The sequence below is a fragment of the Cervus elaphus genome, chromosome 9, assembly GCF_910594005.1.
Source record: "Cervus elaphus chromosome 9, mCerEla1.1, whole genome shotgun sequence".
Classification (NCBI taxonomy): domain Eukaryota; kingdom Metazoa; phylum Chordata; class Mammalia; order Artiodactyla; family Cervidae; genus Cervus; species Cervus elaphus.
In genome coordinates, this window is record NC_057823.1 from 6,868,811 (window position 1) to 6,885,342 (window position 16,532).

The 16,532-nt window shown below is 59.4% G+C and overlaps 1 protein-coding gene across 8 annotated transcripts; it reads right to left on the minus strand.

Moving 5' to 3' along the window:
* Positions 1-6,011: 6,011 nt before the first annotated feature.
* On the minus strand, positions 6,012-16,529 carry GJC2 (gap junction protein gamma 2). Of its 8 annotated transcripts, none has more exons than XM_043910752.1 (3): positions 9,853-14,799; positions 9,463-9,656; positions 6,012-8,320 (listed from the first exon to the last, which is right to left on the minus strand). In XM_043910752.1, the coding sequence occupies exon 3, from the start codon at positions 8,273-8,275 to the stop codon at positions 6,989-6,991; it is 1,287 nt and encodes a 428-aa protein (XP_043766687.1). In that variant the 5' UTR covers positions 8,276-8,320; positions 9,463-9,656; positions 9,853-14,799; the 3' UTR covers positions 6,012-6,988. The 8 variants fall into 8 exon arrangements, with proteins under 8 accessions (XP_043766687.1, XP_043766689.1, XP_043766695.1 ...); XM_043910754.1 differs by lacking the exon at positions 9,853-14,799 and adding an exon at positions 9,115-9,171 and having other exon boundaries at positions 9,463-9,840; XM_043910760.1 differs by lacking the exons at positions 9,463-9,656; positions 9,853-14,799 and adding an exon at positions 15,476-16,529 and having other exon boundaries at positions 6,012-8,293.
* Positions 16,530-16,532: the final 3 nt, after the last annotated feature.

Below are 16,532 nucleotides of genomic sequence, written 5' to 3' on the forward strand. Positions count from 1 at the left end.
TATCTACCAGGTTCCTCCATGATGTAGCATGTGTCAGCCTTTGTAAAGGCTGAGTGATAGTCCATTGTATATGTATGTATGTGTTTGTATACACAAACACACACACACTACATCTGGATTATCCATTCACTCATCGATGGGACATTTATGTTACTTCCAACACACAGGGACTTCTTAGGTTGCTCAGACAGTGAAGAATCTGCCTGTGATGCAGGAGACCTGGGTCGGGAACATTCCCTAGAGAAGGGAGTGGCAAACCCTCTCCAGTATTCTTGCCTGAAGAATTTCATGGACAGAGGAGCCTGGCAGGCTAACGTCCATGGGGTCTCAAAGACTCGGACATCTCTGAGCAACTAAGACACACACTTTTGCACACACCATGAACACAGGTGTGCAATTCTACTTTCAGTTCCTTTAGTTATTGTGTAGAACTCACACTCCTGTGTATCTTATACTCTGGCACTGTCCTTCATTTCTGACACTTCTGATCACTAAATGTGGCGGGCGGGGGCGGGGGGTGGGTAGTTCCCCACATGACACAATTTTCTGGTACCAGCTGTGTGTTTTATACTTTAACTCAATTTTTAATCCATCTACCTGGAGATAACATCAGATCCCATTAGACTGTGGTGCACACATGCACACAGACACATACACATTTTCCCACCCCTTGCCTTCAGATGCCAGTCAAAGTCCAAGTTGCACCTGTGCTTCTGATCAGCCAGCTATAGATCAGAAGTTCCAAAAAGGCCCCTCCTTGAGCTCAATTATTTTGCCAGAGTGGCTCACAGAACTCAAAGAAACTGTTTTCTTACCAGATTACTGATTTATTATAAAAGGACATAACTCAGGAACAGTCAGATGGAAGAGATGCAAAGGACAAGGTATGTGGGAAGGGGTATGGAACTTCTCTGCCCTCTGAGCACAACCCACTCTCCCTAAATCTCCATGTGTTCTCCAACCAAGAAGCTCTCTAAACCCAGTCCTTTTGGGGTTTTATGGAGGCTTCATTACAGAAGAGATGAGTGGTCAAATTATCAGCCATTGGCTGTTGATGCACCTGCAGCCCCTCAGACCTCCCCAGACGTCGGTGTGGGGCTGAAAGCTCTAACCTCTAATCTCCTGACAACCAGCCCCCATCCTTAGGTGCTTTTCAAATTACCTCATTAACATAAAGGAGCTCCCTAGGGTTTCCCAGGCCCTTGATCCCCTCCCAACCGGCTTCCTGGTTGTGACCAGTCAGGTCTGGAATGTGATTTCACTGGCCTTTCATGGAAAAGGTCGTGCTCTGCTGAGCCTGTGTTCCAAGGGTGACCTAGCACCTCCCTGCCAACCCTGTTGAGGGCAGGGAGGAAACCACTCAAGGACAACATGGGGTGGGGGGTGCATTCCTCCAACCTCACGTCACCCCATCCCTTGGCCAGCAGAAAACATGCTTCCCACCAGCACAACCCGCAGGAAGGGCCAGCAGACTGACCCCGAGCCACCTGGAGCCTTACCCAACCTTCCCAATCCAGGGCCAAGCTCCGCCCACTTGGTTGAGCAGGGCCGCTGCTGCCACCAGGCACTGTTTAAATGCGATTTAACTCAAATGAAGTCAAGTGAAACTTAGCTCCTTACTGCATGGGCCACACTGAAATATCCAGAGCCACACTCAGCTGGTGGCTGCCTCTGTGAACAGAGCAGGCAGCACCTCCCACTATTCTAGAGTCTCCCAACCAGCACTGCTCCAGGCTCCCTCCAGGAAGCCTTTCCAGGTCTCTGCAGCAGCCTGGCCAGTCTGGCAGCAGGGACACCTGCACGTAGGCACTGCCTGGCTACTCCTCCTCTGGTCCGCTCTCTGCAGCTTCTCGTGCCTACAAGTCTGGGTGGAGGGAACTGGAACTGGCCTCAGGGTGCCCTCAGAGAACCCCACTCACTGGCCTGGGTCCAGCTGGGGGCTTAGGTTGCTGCTGGATCCCATGCACAGCCTCCTCCCTCTGAGGCCACAGGTCCTGGAGCTGTCGGATGGGTGAGGATCTAAGTGCTAAAAAATAAGCAGCCCTGGGGGTCCCAGACCCTGTTTCCCAGCTGGTGCCAGCCAGGGGTGGTTTCCTGTTATTCTCTCCTCATGGCCTCCTCCCTTCCCAAAGTCAGAAGAAGGAAGCTGCCCCCGTTCTGGTTACCCCCTTCCCTGCAGCGCTCCATGAGCTCCCTGAGCAGCCGGTGAGTTGGCTCCAGCCGTGGAAACGGATGAGAATGAGACAAGGTCATTCTGCCTGATCCTGCTCCAGCCATTTTCCTGGCCTGTCCCTGCCCCTGTGCAGACCTGGGTGGGCCCCACACAGCCTGAGGACCCCAATAGGCAGTGAAGCAGGGTTGGGATGACCTAGGCTCCACACACCAGCCTGCTCCAGAGCAAAGAAGATGAGGGATGAGCTCTCCATCCTCATGGCCATCCAGGCACCGAGAGGCACTGTTTTTTTAAGTAGTTAAGTGAGCACTAAGTGCCAAATTTAGTGGTTGGGCTCCACCTCTGGGAATCTTAAATACTATGTCCTAGGTAGGAGATGGACATCCTGTTAAAATACTGGAGTGAGCCCATGATATCATGGTTATGACTGTCCAGAACATCAAGAAATTGGGGTATGACATTGAGATGGCTAGTGACTTCAATTGGGAGGACATGATTAAATCCTAAGGCACCCCCATCAGAAGCTCACAAAACATATAGGACCGCAGTGGTGCACCCAGGCCCCTAAGTTCCTGAGACAGGAGGCCTATGCCTTAGGATCCCTTCTGTGGTGATTGAGCTTTTAGTTTGACATCCACCTTCTAATGTGGGTTGCACTGCATCTCCCCAAATTCACATCTTGGAGCCCTAATTCCCAGGACCTCAGAATGGTGTTGTGTTTGGAGATGGGACCTTTAAAGAGGTGGTTAAGGTAAAATGAGGTCCCTGGGGTGCACCTTAATCCAATAGACTAGTGTCCTTGTAAGAAGAGGAAATGAGAGCAGACACACGGAGGGAGGACTGGGTGAGGCCCCGGGGAGGAGATAGCTGCCTACACGCCAAGGAGAGGGCCCAGGTACCGACACCCTGGTCTCAGGCGTCCGGTTTTCAGTACCGTGAGAAGGAAATGTCTGTTGTTTGAGCACCCAGTCGATGGTATTACACAGACCAAGCTGACTGAGATACTTTGCAGAGTAGCGCCTCCATCTGCTGCTTTCCTCACAGCTGGTATGCTCTTGATAATCTTTGGCTGATGGGCTGTGTATTACTTGAGGTTCTCCAGAGAAACGAACTCCATGGACGTGGGTTTGGGTGGACTCCGGGAGTTGGTGATGGACAGGGAGGCCTGGCGTGCTGCAGTTCATAGAGTCGCAAAGAGTCGGACACGACTGAGCAACTGAACTCTAGAGAAACAGAACCAATTCAATATACACAGCGGAAGAGACTATAAGGAATTGGCTGACTCAGCTGTGAAGGCCAAGAAGTCCCCAAATCTGCCATCTACAAGCTAGAGACTCTGGAGAGCCCGTGGTGCAGACCCAGTCTGAATCAGCCTGAAGACAGACCAGTGGGCTTGGCTAGCCCAAGCCATCAGGCAGGAGCTCTCTCTTACTCTGCCTTTTTGTTCCTCTCAGGCCTTCACCTGACTGGATGAGGCCCACCCTCACTGAGGCCCATCTGCAGATCCAGAATCACCCTCATAGACACACCCAGGATCATGCTTGTTCTGGGCACCCCAGGACCCAGTCAAACTGACAAACGTGAGCCTCACTGGCAGTCTGGAGACTGAATCACTTCTTTGGGAACCTGTCTTTGCCCTTAAGGGGGCAAAGATTGGATAAGGGCCACCCACACCAGGGAGGAGGGTCTGTTTTATCAAAGTCCACGGATTGTTGATGTTAATTTCATCTAAAAACACACGTTCACCCCAACATCTAGACTGGTGTTGGACCAACACACTGCACACAGACTCACAGGCTGAGCCCACCTGACTTTCGTGTCACAGGCATGCAGCAAACAGACTTCCCAGCAGCCGCTGGGCAGACTCCTCCTCCTGGTGACCCAAAAGCCTCAAACTGCATCGGAACCAGTTAGGAGTGGGAGGACTGAGACGATGGACACTGGACAGGCTACACGGTATAGGGGGAATTGTGGACTGATACCAGAACTGTGGCAAAAGAAGGGGGCAGTGTCTGCACAGGCCCTGAGCTCACACGTGGTGGGGGGCTGTGCTGAGCTTCACACCTGGCTAGGGGGCTTGCAGAAACTATTCCACGTGCCCTTACAGTGTGACACTGGCCCATTGAGACGGATCCTGCAGGCCTATGACTCCTGTGATGTGAAGTGACGTGCCTTCAGGGATGGTGATAAGAGTCAGTTGGCCTTTGCTGGGCAACTATGCTCTAAGGAGGTCCAAACCACATCAAGGGACCCCAGCATGGACCCCCAGCTCAGTGAGTGAGGAAATCTTTAAGCCAGCCCTGGCTCCACCAGGAAGTCCAGGCTGCAACTACACCAGGGAATCAACTCGAGTTAGAGAGGGTAAGATCCTGATGTTCCTTTATTCATGAAGGGCCCAAAGAATGAGGTCCTGACCCCTTGAGCATGACCTAAAGCTCCCTCTCTGTGGGTGGGAGGAGGCTTCCGTGGACACTGTCACAATAAAATGAAGAATGTTCTTCCCAAACACAAACCTGCCCAGGGTCTCTCTGTCTGCTGACATAAGGCTTCTTTTCAGGCAGATGCTGAGTGTTCATGCCCCACCTTCTACCCCTTATGGGACCCTGTCACCATCAAGGGTGCATCACAGCCTTGAGATGTGGGAGCACTGACCTTCAGGATTGAACCAACCTCTGAGCCCTGCTGGAAGTGGACACCTGCCTTCCTCACCAGCCCTCTCCAGATACTAGGGTGGTTCTGAACCCTGAAGTCTCCCACCATTCCCCACCTGGAATGGCCACTCATCTCCCTGAGGTCCTGCAGGGCCTCCACTGGCTGCAGGATGCTGTCCGCAGGGAGGCTGTGGAGGGGCCACGGCAAGGGTGTTCACCCACAATGGTGCCTTGCAGATGTCCTTCACCAGCTGTGCTGCTCACTGCCTCCAGTCACCCTGATAGGAGCCAAACATGGCTGGACGGCATGTTCCCCACCACAGAGACCCTGTCTTCCTCGTGACCACTGTTTAACAAGCCCAAATCCAGGGCTGCCAGATCCATAGACTTGCCTCTCTTGGGGAGGTAAATGGTGAATCCCTGCTCTGGATCTGGGTTCACTTTCCCTCTGAGGCTCTGCTTCCAGCATGGACATCTGGGACTTCATGGGGGTGGGGCTTACCTGGGGCCAAGGCTCACTTGGCACCTCGGACCAGTCAGTCAGACCCCACAAGGGAAAGAGACTCAGTCTGCATTTGGCATCTGACCAGAGGCAGGCTAGGCTGGGGTTCATCTGGGCTTGGAGATTGGCCCTGGGACCCCAGAGAGGGTTTGCAGTCTGAGAGAACCTCTCAGGGTCTGCCGTGGGCTGGAGGGAGACTGGGAGACAGCAGGGGTCACTGAAGTCTAGACCAAGGTGGCTCCTTGCTGACAGCAGCTGTTTTCCCTACTGTGCTCACCGTCGCTCCCCACAAAAGCTACCACTGTAGGCTTTGGCCAGCATCTGGATAATGCCAGGGCCAGAGACAGGACTGCCCCTCTGTCCTTTGAGCTACCACCTTGGGCTCTAAGCATGCACGCCTGGCTGTTCTTTGTTCTCCTTCAGCCGCATCCCTCTCCTCTGGGCCAAGACTGTTGCCTGGCACAGAGTGGTACCCGAGCGTTCCAGGGGGCTGCAGGGGCTCAACCTGGGCCTTGCTCCCTGGATGGTCCCTGAAGAGTGGTTTCCTCTCCCACTCATCCTCAAGTTGAGCCATGTGTCCCAAGGCCAGTGGTGGACATGTACACACAGTCATTTGTGTGTACTCAGACACGTGCACACACCACACCCCACATGCATACAAGCACACAAACACATGCAAATGTGGTTGTAAACAAAAGTTAGTTTTATTTCACTCCCTTTGTTTTGGAAGCTGTGTCTGAGTTGAAGAGGGGGCTGGAGGGAAGAGGCTGTGGCGGGAGCTTCAGAGTCCCTTCCCTCAGCGTGGCCAAAGTCATAGCCCCTGACCACCACCCTGTTGGTCTGAGTGGCAAGGGAGGCCAGTGTCTTTTCGGAATTTCAAGTATGTGCCCAAGGAAGGGGCCACACAGAGCTGGGGAGGGCATGGTCCCATCCACCCCAGCCCATGCAAGGCCTTAGCCCCGGGTCTGTCTGGGCGGGAAGCAGGAAGCAGGGTGCAGTTCCACCTGCACTCAAGGCAGCTCATATTTGGGACCTGGTGGGGGTGAGGCATGAAGCAGTGCCGACCAGCACTGGCTGCAGCCTCTGACCACCGTGCTCACTGTTTTTCCTTCTATGCCAGGAAGACCTGGCATTGCCTCTAGCTCTGCAAGAACCAGAGCATGGACTAGAAGAGTGTGGGTGCTAGGGAAAGAACCCCATTTGCTAGGCAGGAAGTGGGAATAAGCACAGAACCCCTCAACACGGAAGCCAGGCACCCTTGGGCAGTCACGCCCTGGCTTCTGCAGGGAAGCAGGGCTGGAGTGGGTGGAGCTCCTGCCTGGGGGCCCCTTTGTCCTGAGGGGGCCAGCTGGGTGGCTCTGGGAGGCGGGCAATGCCCCAGCCACAGTCCTATCCCCCATCAGGGCTTATGGGTCAGAGGTGGGGACCCTTCTTGGTTCCCAGGCTGCCCACCCTACCCTGGAGGAACACAGGGCTCAGGCAGGGAGGGGTGATGATGCAGAGAAGGTCAGTGCCCTGTACCCCTCCGGAGGGGGTGAGCAGCCAGCTGAGGAAGAGGAGGGCAGGTTGTGCTCTGCACCTTAGGTGGTGTCCAGCCCCTCCCTAGAGCCCCCTGCCTCCGCCCTGGGGAGAGGGAAGATGCAGAGCAGCCAAGGGGAGGCCTCAGATCCACACGGTGGTCTTACCCTCCCTGCTGCTGCTCCCACTGCCCTTCTCTGAGCCCATCCTGGGTTTGATCCCCTGCCGACCCTGGCCCCCCACAGTGCCCCCTGATGTGGCACTGCCCGACCCTGACGCAGGGGCGCCAGCCTTCGGGGGCCCCCGGGCGTTCACTGGGAGGCCCGGGACGGGTGGACTGTCGAGGTCCCCGAGTGCCCGCCGGTCCTGCAGCGCCTGCAGGGCCAGGCTGGCTAGGTCCTGGTCCTGGGCGCGTGCGCGCTCAGCCGTGCGAACCACCAGGCTATAGTCAGGCGGACAGGCCAGGCCTGAAGGCGCAGCGGGCAGAGCGCAGGGAGGCGGGCGGGGCATGGCGCCGGGGGAGGGGGGCAGTGGGCGGCGGCCGCGCACAGCGTCTTGCGCGCTGCCGAGACCCAGGTGCGCCATCTCACAGAGGTTGAGCAGCAGACAGAGGCAGCTGACCACGTACATGACCAGCAGGAAGACTGTCTTCTCAGTGGGCCGTGACACGAAGCAGTCAACCACGTGGGGACAGGGCTGGCGGCTACACGCGAAGAAGGGCCGCACCTCGAAGCCGTACAGAAGGTACTGTCCCACCAGGAAGGCCACCTCGAAGGCGGCCCGCGCCACCAGCTGGGCCACGTACACGCGCATCAGGCCCTCGCGCTGGATGCGCCGCCGCCCGTCATGCTGGCCCGCGGGACCCGGGGCCGCAGCCACCTTGGCGTCCCCTCCTGCGCCCTTGGCCGCCCCCGTGTCCTCGGCCTCGTCCTCCTCACCCAGGCCCTCGGCCACTCCCGGGTCTTCGTCCTCTTCGCCCAGGCCCAGCATGGGTTCCTCCTCGCCCAGGTCGGCAGGCTCGGGCCAGCCCGGGTGCGGCGGTGGGGGCAACGGCAGGGGCGCGCGGGCTGCGCGGCGGCCCGGGCGGCGGCGAGAGCGACGGCGCTCATCCTGGGAGGCGCGGGCCAGGCGGTGCACAGCGTAGCCCAGGTACATGACGGAGGGCGTGGAGATGACCACAATCTGGAAGACCCAGAAGCGCACGTGCGACAGGGGTGCGAAGGCGTCGTAGCAGACGTTGTCGCAGCCTGGCTGCCGCGTGTTGCACGTGAACTTGGTCTGCTCGTCGGAGTAGATGGACTCGCCGCCCACGGCGGTGAGCACGATGCGGAAGACCACCAGCACCGTGAGCCACACCTTCCCCACGAACGTGGAGTGGTTGTGGATCTCTTCCAGCAGCCGCGTCAGGAAGCTCCAGCTCATGTTGGTCATAGGGGCGGGGGATAAGACCTGCAGGTCACCAGCAGGAGCTCAACCCTGGGCAAGGACAATGGGGGCAAGGGCTGATGGGGTATGGGGGGGTGGACAGTAGCACCCAGAGCCCTTCCAGGAGTACCACTCTCACCCCAAGACCTGACCCTGCCCTAGGATGGCTACAGGGAGAGGCTGGGGCCTCTGCAGCCAGAGGACAGACCCTACAAGGACAGACGCTGGGCCACCTTGCTGAGCACATGCCCTGGCTGCTCCAAGACCTGGCCCCAGGCCTCTGTGGCCTGGAGCAGGGCCAGTCCCTCCCGCCCGCCCCCACCCTGCAGGAAAGCAGGGCCCTGGGCAAGACATGCGCAGCCCCCAGCCTGTGGGGACCCCACTCCAGGCCCTGAGAGCAACAGGGAGTCCATCAGGTGAGCTGCCTCAGTAGGGGCAGCCAGAGAGCAGAGCAGGCTCACTGAAGCGTCTGGGCCTCAGCTCAGGTGCCTGCTCCCACCTGCAGCACCCCGGTTCCTGGAGTCCTGTCTCCAGCGCGCCAGGGGTCCACCAGGGGCTGAGCCCCCACTCCGCAGCCACTCCAGTCCCCACCAGCCCGCAGTTCCCCAGCCCCAAGTCCCAGTGGCCCTCCTTCAGCCTCCAGCGTCCTACTGCTTCCCCATCACACCCCGATCCCATCCACCTCCAGACCCAGTGGCTCTGTCAGCCTCCAGCCCCCAGTTCCAGATCTCCCAACAGCACCCCCTCCCAGCTCCCACTGCATCCTGAACAGGATGTTCACTCAGGATCGTGGCCATGCTCCCCCCACCCCCACTGGTTCAGCTGCGCCAGGGACTGGTGCCCACCCTCCAGACTGCGACTCCTCCTCATTGCAGCACGCCCGCGTCCTCTGCACAGCCTGGCTGAGGGCAGAGGTAAGCCCGGGTGTCTGTTCAAGGTGGCACCATGTGCAGCAAGGCCCTCAAACACCATGAAGCACATGCACAACTACACTCAGGCACCTGAGACACTCAGACAACCCTGTGGCCACTGGCCAGGCCCCGGGCCAGTGCTCCTGTTAGATCAGCTACCCCTGAAGGGACCTGTGCCTAGAAGGGGTTCAGCGGGAAGGAGCGCACACCCCTGTACCCCCGTGCCTCTGGGGAGGGGGCTGAAGCCTCCTAACACCCACCCTCCTTCCTTCACACCAGTACCTGCTCCTGTGCAGTTTAGGGGCTGAAGACCCCTGATGCTTTTGGCTCCCTCTTTCTGGAACAGGCCTGGGAAGCAGCGCGGGCAGGTGTGGAATGGAACAGCAGGGGCATTCAGGGCTCCCAGCCCTCTTTATTGAGCTGGGTCCTCTCCCGGAGCAAGGGGTGGGGGCAGGAAGAGGGGGCAGCCGGGATTCCTGGGGAAATGACCCTATTTCCTTACATCTGTGTGCAACGCCCCTCTCAGAGCCACACACATGCAAACACTCACAGGTATACAAGTGTGTACATATGCATATACACAGTACATGTGCACTGCACTTGTGTACAGGCACACACTCACAGGTACACAGACTGGCACATGCCCAGCTCTCCAGGCCATGTTTCATATACCTCTGCCTCAAGAAGGAATGACCCCCACGAAGGTCTTGCTGAACTCAGCTGGACGTTCTTCCTCAGCTTGAACCTCAGCCCTCTTTCAGGACCTGACCCCATCCCTGACCTCGACAGTCCCACATCACAGGAGGCTGGGGCCCACAGCCCTGCCGTGCAGGAACCCAGAAAAGGGATGGCAGAGCAGTCCCGACTTTTCTCCCCTCCAAGATGGATGCCTGTGGAGAAACAGGAGGGAAGGTGGTGGTACCAGGACAATCCCGACCCCCCATGTGTGGTACTTAACAACTGGCTCTTGGTGGAAGAGCCATAGTGTAGTGTTCACCGATTCCCGTGGTGTAAGCGCTCCCACAAGGCCCATGAACAATGCCAGGAGACGCGCACTGGGTCAGGGGTGGGGGCGATTGTTCTCGAGACCAGCTCTAGCATGGCACTGGGTGGACCCTGCCCTAGGGTGTGGAGGATGGCACTTTGCCCCGGGCGGGCTGACCCGGGTGCAGTTAGAGCCTCCCCAGAGATGAGCCATGCGGAGAAAAGAGGATGCAAGCCTTGCGGGAGGAAACCTCCGCCTTCCCCCAGTGCCAGTGGGGGAGCTCAGGCAAGCTCTGGGTGTGTGGCAGAGGCTCTGGCTCTTTAGATCCAGGGGCCCATGCCTGTGTCACACACGCAGTCACAGCAGGATCTTCCTGTGATCAGGGGGCTGATGCTGACCAGCTCTGGGCACCACCTTAAGTGCCATGCCCTGGGGGTTCCCCAAATCCAGACTTCTAGTGCCAGCTGCCGCCTCCACATAGGCACACGGATGCCAGTAGGCACAGCAAATCCCAGAAGACCAGACCCCAAAATTTCCCTCCAGATTGACTTCCATCTCAGGTGGGCTTATATTGGACAGCTCTCTGCCCCACACTCCATCTGCTTCTTCAGGAGAGACGCTGATCAGACCCGCTAGGCCCTGCAGTCCCTTGGGCCTACCTCGCCTCCGCTGGGCACCTTCAGAAGCCCATCGACCTGTGCTCCTGCGACTCCTCCCGACTTTGGAGTAAAATGCCAAGCGTACCTGGCCCCATCGGCACCAGAAACCCCCTTGTGCTCCCCGACACGCGGAAACCACCCCGCTCAGGCTTCTGCTATGTACCCATCCCGGCCAGGCCCATGCCCCGCCCACAGCCCGCCCCTCGCCCAGCCCCTCCACCCTCCGAGGCCAGCCCATGACCCTGCCGGGCGCTGTGCTCCTGGGCACTTGGACCGAACCACGGGTGAATGGGGAGCAGGCCCGGGCTCTCACTGTGTGGGGGTCACAGACAAGTGAGAGGAGCGGGCTGGAATGTTCCACACGGTCATGGCTCAGCATTGGCTATGTGGGTCTGAACTCACCTTCAGCTCAGTATGGACAAGAATAGACATGTGCATATACACGATGCCTGTCAGGCCTATATGGAAAAACACCCCACAGCGATGAACACACCTTGGTCCCACTCACCAATAAAGGAAACTGGGCTAGTGCAGAAACAGCTGGTTGCAGGGCAGCAGCAGGAAACGATTCTGAAGCATCTCTTGGTGTCAGAGGAAGGAAGTGCTAACACACACACACACACTCACACACACTCACTAATGGAGGCGAGTCAAAGGGATGCAACGAGGGAGCTGAGGGGAGCACATGTGTGCACACACATACACATTCTGATGGAGGCGAGTCAAAGGGACACGACGTGGGTGCTGAGGGAAGCGCACGCGAGCACACACTCACACACATTCACTAATGGAGGTGAGTCAAAGGGACACAACGTGGGACCTGAGGGAAGCACATGCGTGCACACACACACACACACACTGATGGAGGTGAGTCAAAGGGACACAATGTGGGAGCTGAGGGAAGTGCACGCGTGCACATACACACACACTAATGGAGGTGAATCAAAGGGACACAACGTGGGCGCTGAGGGAAGTAGAGCCCAGTGTCTGAAACCAGATCAATTTGGCCAATAAAGTAAAGTACTGTTATAGATTAGTTTACAGATTATAGCCCAAGGTAAATAATATGAGTCCCGAGTGATACAAATGATACAATAACTACGTAAATGGGGGGGCAGGGAACTCTAAATATTCGTGCAGCCTCTGTGGCCTCCAGGAGGGTGTTCCTCCAGAGAGCAGAGCAGGGAGGAAAGGAGGGGTGCCTGACAGGCATCAGGCTGTGACAGGGACCCCACCCAAAGTGAGAAGCCCAGCTGAGGGCACAGAGCTCGCTGCCCCCGAGGCCTTCTTCCCAAACCCTCACCACAGGCAATCATGAGAGATATTGAGACAAGTTCCAGGAGGTGTTTTACAAACTACCTGACCTTCAAAATCCCAAAGGCATCAGACACTAAGGAAGTCTGAGGAAGTCACCCACAGCAGGGGCCAAGGAGACATGGGGACAGTCACCCCTCAGGGGACCTCAGGAGCACACAGGTGGAAAGTGAGGCGCCTTTGGTTAATGGCGACGCATCAGTACTGGCGCCGACTGTGACAAGCGTGCCACTGGGGCACCAGGTTTGGGGCCAAACGAGACCACCCCTGGTCTCGTCATACTTTCTCTGTGAACCACAGGTGTAAAATAAGAAACCTATTTAAAGGGGCTTCCCACCCCATCACTACAAGCTCCTTCTCCCTATCTTTTCCCATCTGGAACGTATTTCTCTGGGTCTGGAGGCTTCATGTACAGTGCGGGGACTTTCACTGGTGACCAGTCCCAGGGCTGTGGGGTACAAGGACCACAACAGAGCTGGAAAAGTGGGAGGCAACGGCCAGGCCCACAGATGCCTGGTGCTAACGGGAGGAGGCAGCCAGCGGGGGCTTAGCCCTGGCTGGGCCAGCAGGACAGGTGTACGAGGGGGTGGGGGCAAGTGTGGGTGGGGGTCAGGCCCTGGAGGGGGCAGTGGAGGGTGGAGTTGGGGGGCGAGGGGTGACTGGGCGGTGAGCAGGGCACATGCTGGGGGTCCCCGGGAAGGGGGCTGGGGTCATCTTCACCCAGAGCTGCCTGAGGCACCCTACTGGGAGGAGGGCGGGAGGGCACACTGTAGGCTCCAGGGGCATCAGGATGACCTGTGCTGGGGTGAGCTGGGCCCTCTACCCCTGGCTCTGGCACCAACAGAGCGGCTTCTGCAGAGGTGGGCAGCTGGGCACTCTCCCCTTCAAGCCCCTTCCACCCCTGGCTATGAAGGAAGGCCCTGAGGGGCTGGTCAGAGACCGAGACCCAGAGGTGCCCAGGGCCGCCTCCTGCAGCACAGTGAGGCCGGGCCTGCCCCGCCACGTCCCGCCCACCCCGGCCTAGCTTCCTCCATGTGCCCCCTCGCGCTGCGGGCGGGCTTCCTCTGCCTGAGGGGGGGCTGCCGGGGTGCTCGGCTCACCAAGAGGACTGGTGGGACCCTTCCCTGGGAATCTCAGCACCTCAGGTAGCCTCTTCCCCTTCCTGAGGACTCCTGGCTGCAGCGGACACTGGTGGTCCCTCCTTGACATATGAGCACCTTCAAGAGGCCCAAGGTGGACTCAACCCCAGGAGACTGCGGTCTTCATAAAGGACCAGGGCCTGTTCTGGAAACCCACCTCTGTGGGCCTCCGAGGCTAGGGCCTCCCTCCTGCTGCGTGCCCACCTGCCCACCCCAGGACCCTGCCGGGGGCAGTTCTGAGTGAGGCTGCAGCGCCTCCCGCTGCTCGGGCCCTGATGCCGCATGCCCAGAGGGATTTCTCCCTGCCTACACCGGCACCAAGCCCCCAAGACTGCTCTCCCCACCGCCTGGCCTCAGACGCTCAGATCTCCCCTTGTCAGCTCTGGGACGCTTCTGCAGGTTGTCCTCCACACCCCTGCCTCCTCCGGGGCCCTGTCCTAGATGCCCTGGTCATGTCCTGCCTGGACTGCCCGGCCAGTGAGGTGTAGACCTCCCCCACCTCAGGTGCCCAGCACCCAGGCCTGGGGCCCCTCTGCCACATTCACCTGCCCCCAGCTACCCCAGTGTACCCCACAGCCCCCACACCAGTTAGTGGCCAGGCGCCCCTCCCCGTCGCCCACCCCGTTTCCCTTCCTGCAGGCACCCCGAGGTGGGGTCCCAGGAAGCCCAGGGCTCTCAGAACAAAACCCATATCCTCATGGGTCCTGAGGGATGACTACCTGACCTGCTCCTACCCAATCCAGAGCTGACCAGGTCTGCAGGCCCTCCTCTCACACATGGATACACACACTTACACATGCATCTGCACGCTCATCCTTCATCCTCACTCTCTCTCTCACACACACGCATGCACACCGCCTCCTGCCCTGTACCCCCTCCAGCGGCCTTCCTCTGGGACGTGAGGCTTCCCCACTGCGTGCTCAGAAGGAAGGAGCTCTGCCACAGCGCCAGGTCTGCTGAGGAACCGGGGCCGCCTCTGTTCCATTCTAGCCTGGAAGCTGGGAAGCGAGGGGCTTCCTGCAGGGGTGGAGGGTGTGGTGGGGACAAGCCTGGGGAGTGAGTCACGGCGGAGGAGCGGCTGGGACTGCTCCTGCCACAGGGGAGTCCGGGCCGCAGAATACTGGGCTTTGGCAGAGGGAGGTGTCAAGAGGAGCAAGGGCGGGAGGCTGAAGCAGGACCCCTGCCTGAGCTCAGGGCCCCTCAAGGACCTCCCCAGGCACTGCTGGCCAAGAGCAGGATGCTGCGCCCCTCAGACCCCATGTGGTGTCCCACTGTCCACCCCTCCTAGCCACCTATGCTGGTGCTGCCCCAAAATGCCACAGTAAAGCCAATGCACCCCAAACTCTGCCATCTTTCAGTCTGTGGCAGCGTCACTTTTCCTGCCCTGCATACCCCCGTCCTGCCCTGACGCCTGCTCCCCCGAAGGCTGAGCGTAACACAGGACCAGCTGTGTCCCTCAGCCGTGCTACCCCTTGCCAGGACGCCTGCCCAGTCCCACTGCCCACTCCCGCCCAGCCGCCCTGCATGCACCCTGACCCGGACGACTCACATCTGTGGCGCGGCAGGGCCCGCTCCTGAACAGGGGTCTGCTCTGCTCTCTGCTTACCTCCGGGAACCAGATCTGAGAAGGCAGGCCTTAGCAGGCACCCACAAGTGGGGGCTGAGGAAGAAGCCCCCGGCTACATAAAGGCCAGTGCAGGAGCAAGGTGGACAGCAGGCAGGCGTGCCAACCAGTCTGCCTGCCCATGTGGAGGTGGGGCTCCCCAGCCTCCACCCAGGGCTGAAGAGCCCAAGGCCCCGGCCTCTGGACACACCGCAGCTGCCGAGCTGGCGGGGGCTGGCCAGCCCCACACGGCCTGAGGGGTCCCAGCTGCTAGGGGCCCACCCCTTCCCTCCTTCCTCATCAGCCAGCCTAGCAGCCTCCAGGGGGATGGGGGCAGACTTCTGCCTTTACCTCCTACTACCCTCAAGTCATACTGCACCAGGGGTATCACCCAGCCTGGCTCTTTTGAGGGCAGGGGGCCTGAGATGGACAGACCCCCAGAATGGAGGGCCAGTCAGGCCCAGACCCGTTATCTCTTGGGGTTGGCTGTTTCAAGGGGTTGTGCCTAGGCCCCTGGGACCGTGGACCCAGAGTGAAGAATGTGCCGCTCAGCCCTAAATGGCACCCCACCCATGGTCTCCTGGTGACATCCTACCTTTTCCAGGCCAGGAAACAAGTCCTTCTGAGCCCTTCCACCTGCTGGCCAGCTGGACACCGCCCTCCTGAGTGTGCACCCAGCTAAGTCCAGGGCCCGACCCAGGGCCACCTCTCACCGCCAAGCACAATGTGGGGGGAGGGCCTTCAAGGGCTCCATTGTTCCCCCCATGGCCCGGGGTCTGAATCCCTGATTGTCCCTGGGGCTGGACGGGTCCCAGAGAGGGAAGCAGCCTCTCCCAGGCCACACAGCAGGTCAGGAGGCAGCCCAGCCCCGTCTGGCTGGCCCTCAGGCCTGCAGGCTGTGCAGCACCCCTCTGCCTGCCCTCCAGGGTCCAGGCCCAGCTCTCGCCTGCCCTGTCTATCCGGGCTTAGGGATGAAGCCCAGCCTTTCTGTTCCTGCACGGGCTGCCTGCCTCCTCCCAGCCTGCATCTACCATGTCTGGGTTCCAGGCCAGGAACATGGCCTGGACGTGGACCAGGGCCCAGGCAAGCACCTCCTGTGTCTAGTACTGATCCAGCTCAGCTGCCCTGACTAGAGACGGGCAGCTTCTCAAGGCATCTTCTGAGACTCCAGGGCCCGGAACCCCAACAGAGGCCCCCAGGCGTCCTCCCCGGGCGGGCCTCTCTGGGGCCTGCCAGATCCCCAGGGGGCCGTGCACAAGGCCCACCGAGGCAGGCGTCTCCTCTGCAGGCTCCGTCCCTCTCCAGGTAGGCAGTGTCTGTCCCTCTGCCACTCTCAGTCCAGGTCAGGTCAGGTCAGGAGGAGTGGTTTGAGAAGGATGAGCCCCAGGACCTTCTGACCCCAGCCTCGACGGCAACTCAGAGAGACAGTGGGAAATGAGGTCCTGCACCCGCCTGGTGGGAGTCCTGGGCAAGCAGTGTGCGGCAGCTCAGGAGCAGCCTCTCTGGGGGCCGGCAGCCCACAGCAGCAGGTGGGAGAAGGAGGCTGCTGCCCTCTGAGGGTGGCCGGTCAGAGCAGGGCTGTCCAGACTGGGGATGGGGTGGCTCTGGAATGGTGTACTGTGGACCCACCCGCCCAGGGCCATGATCCAAGG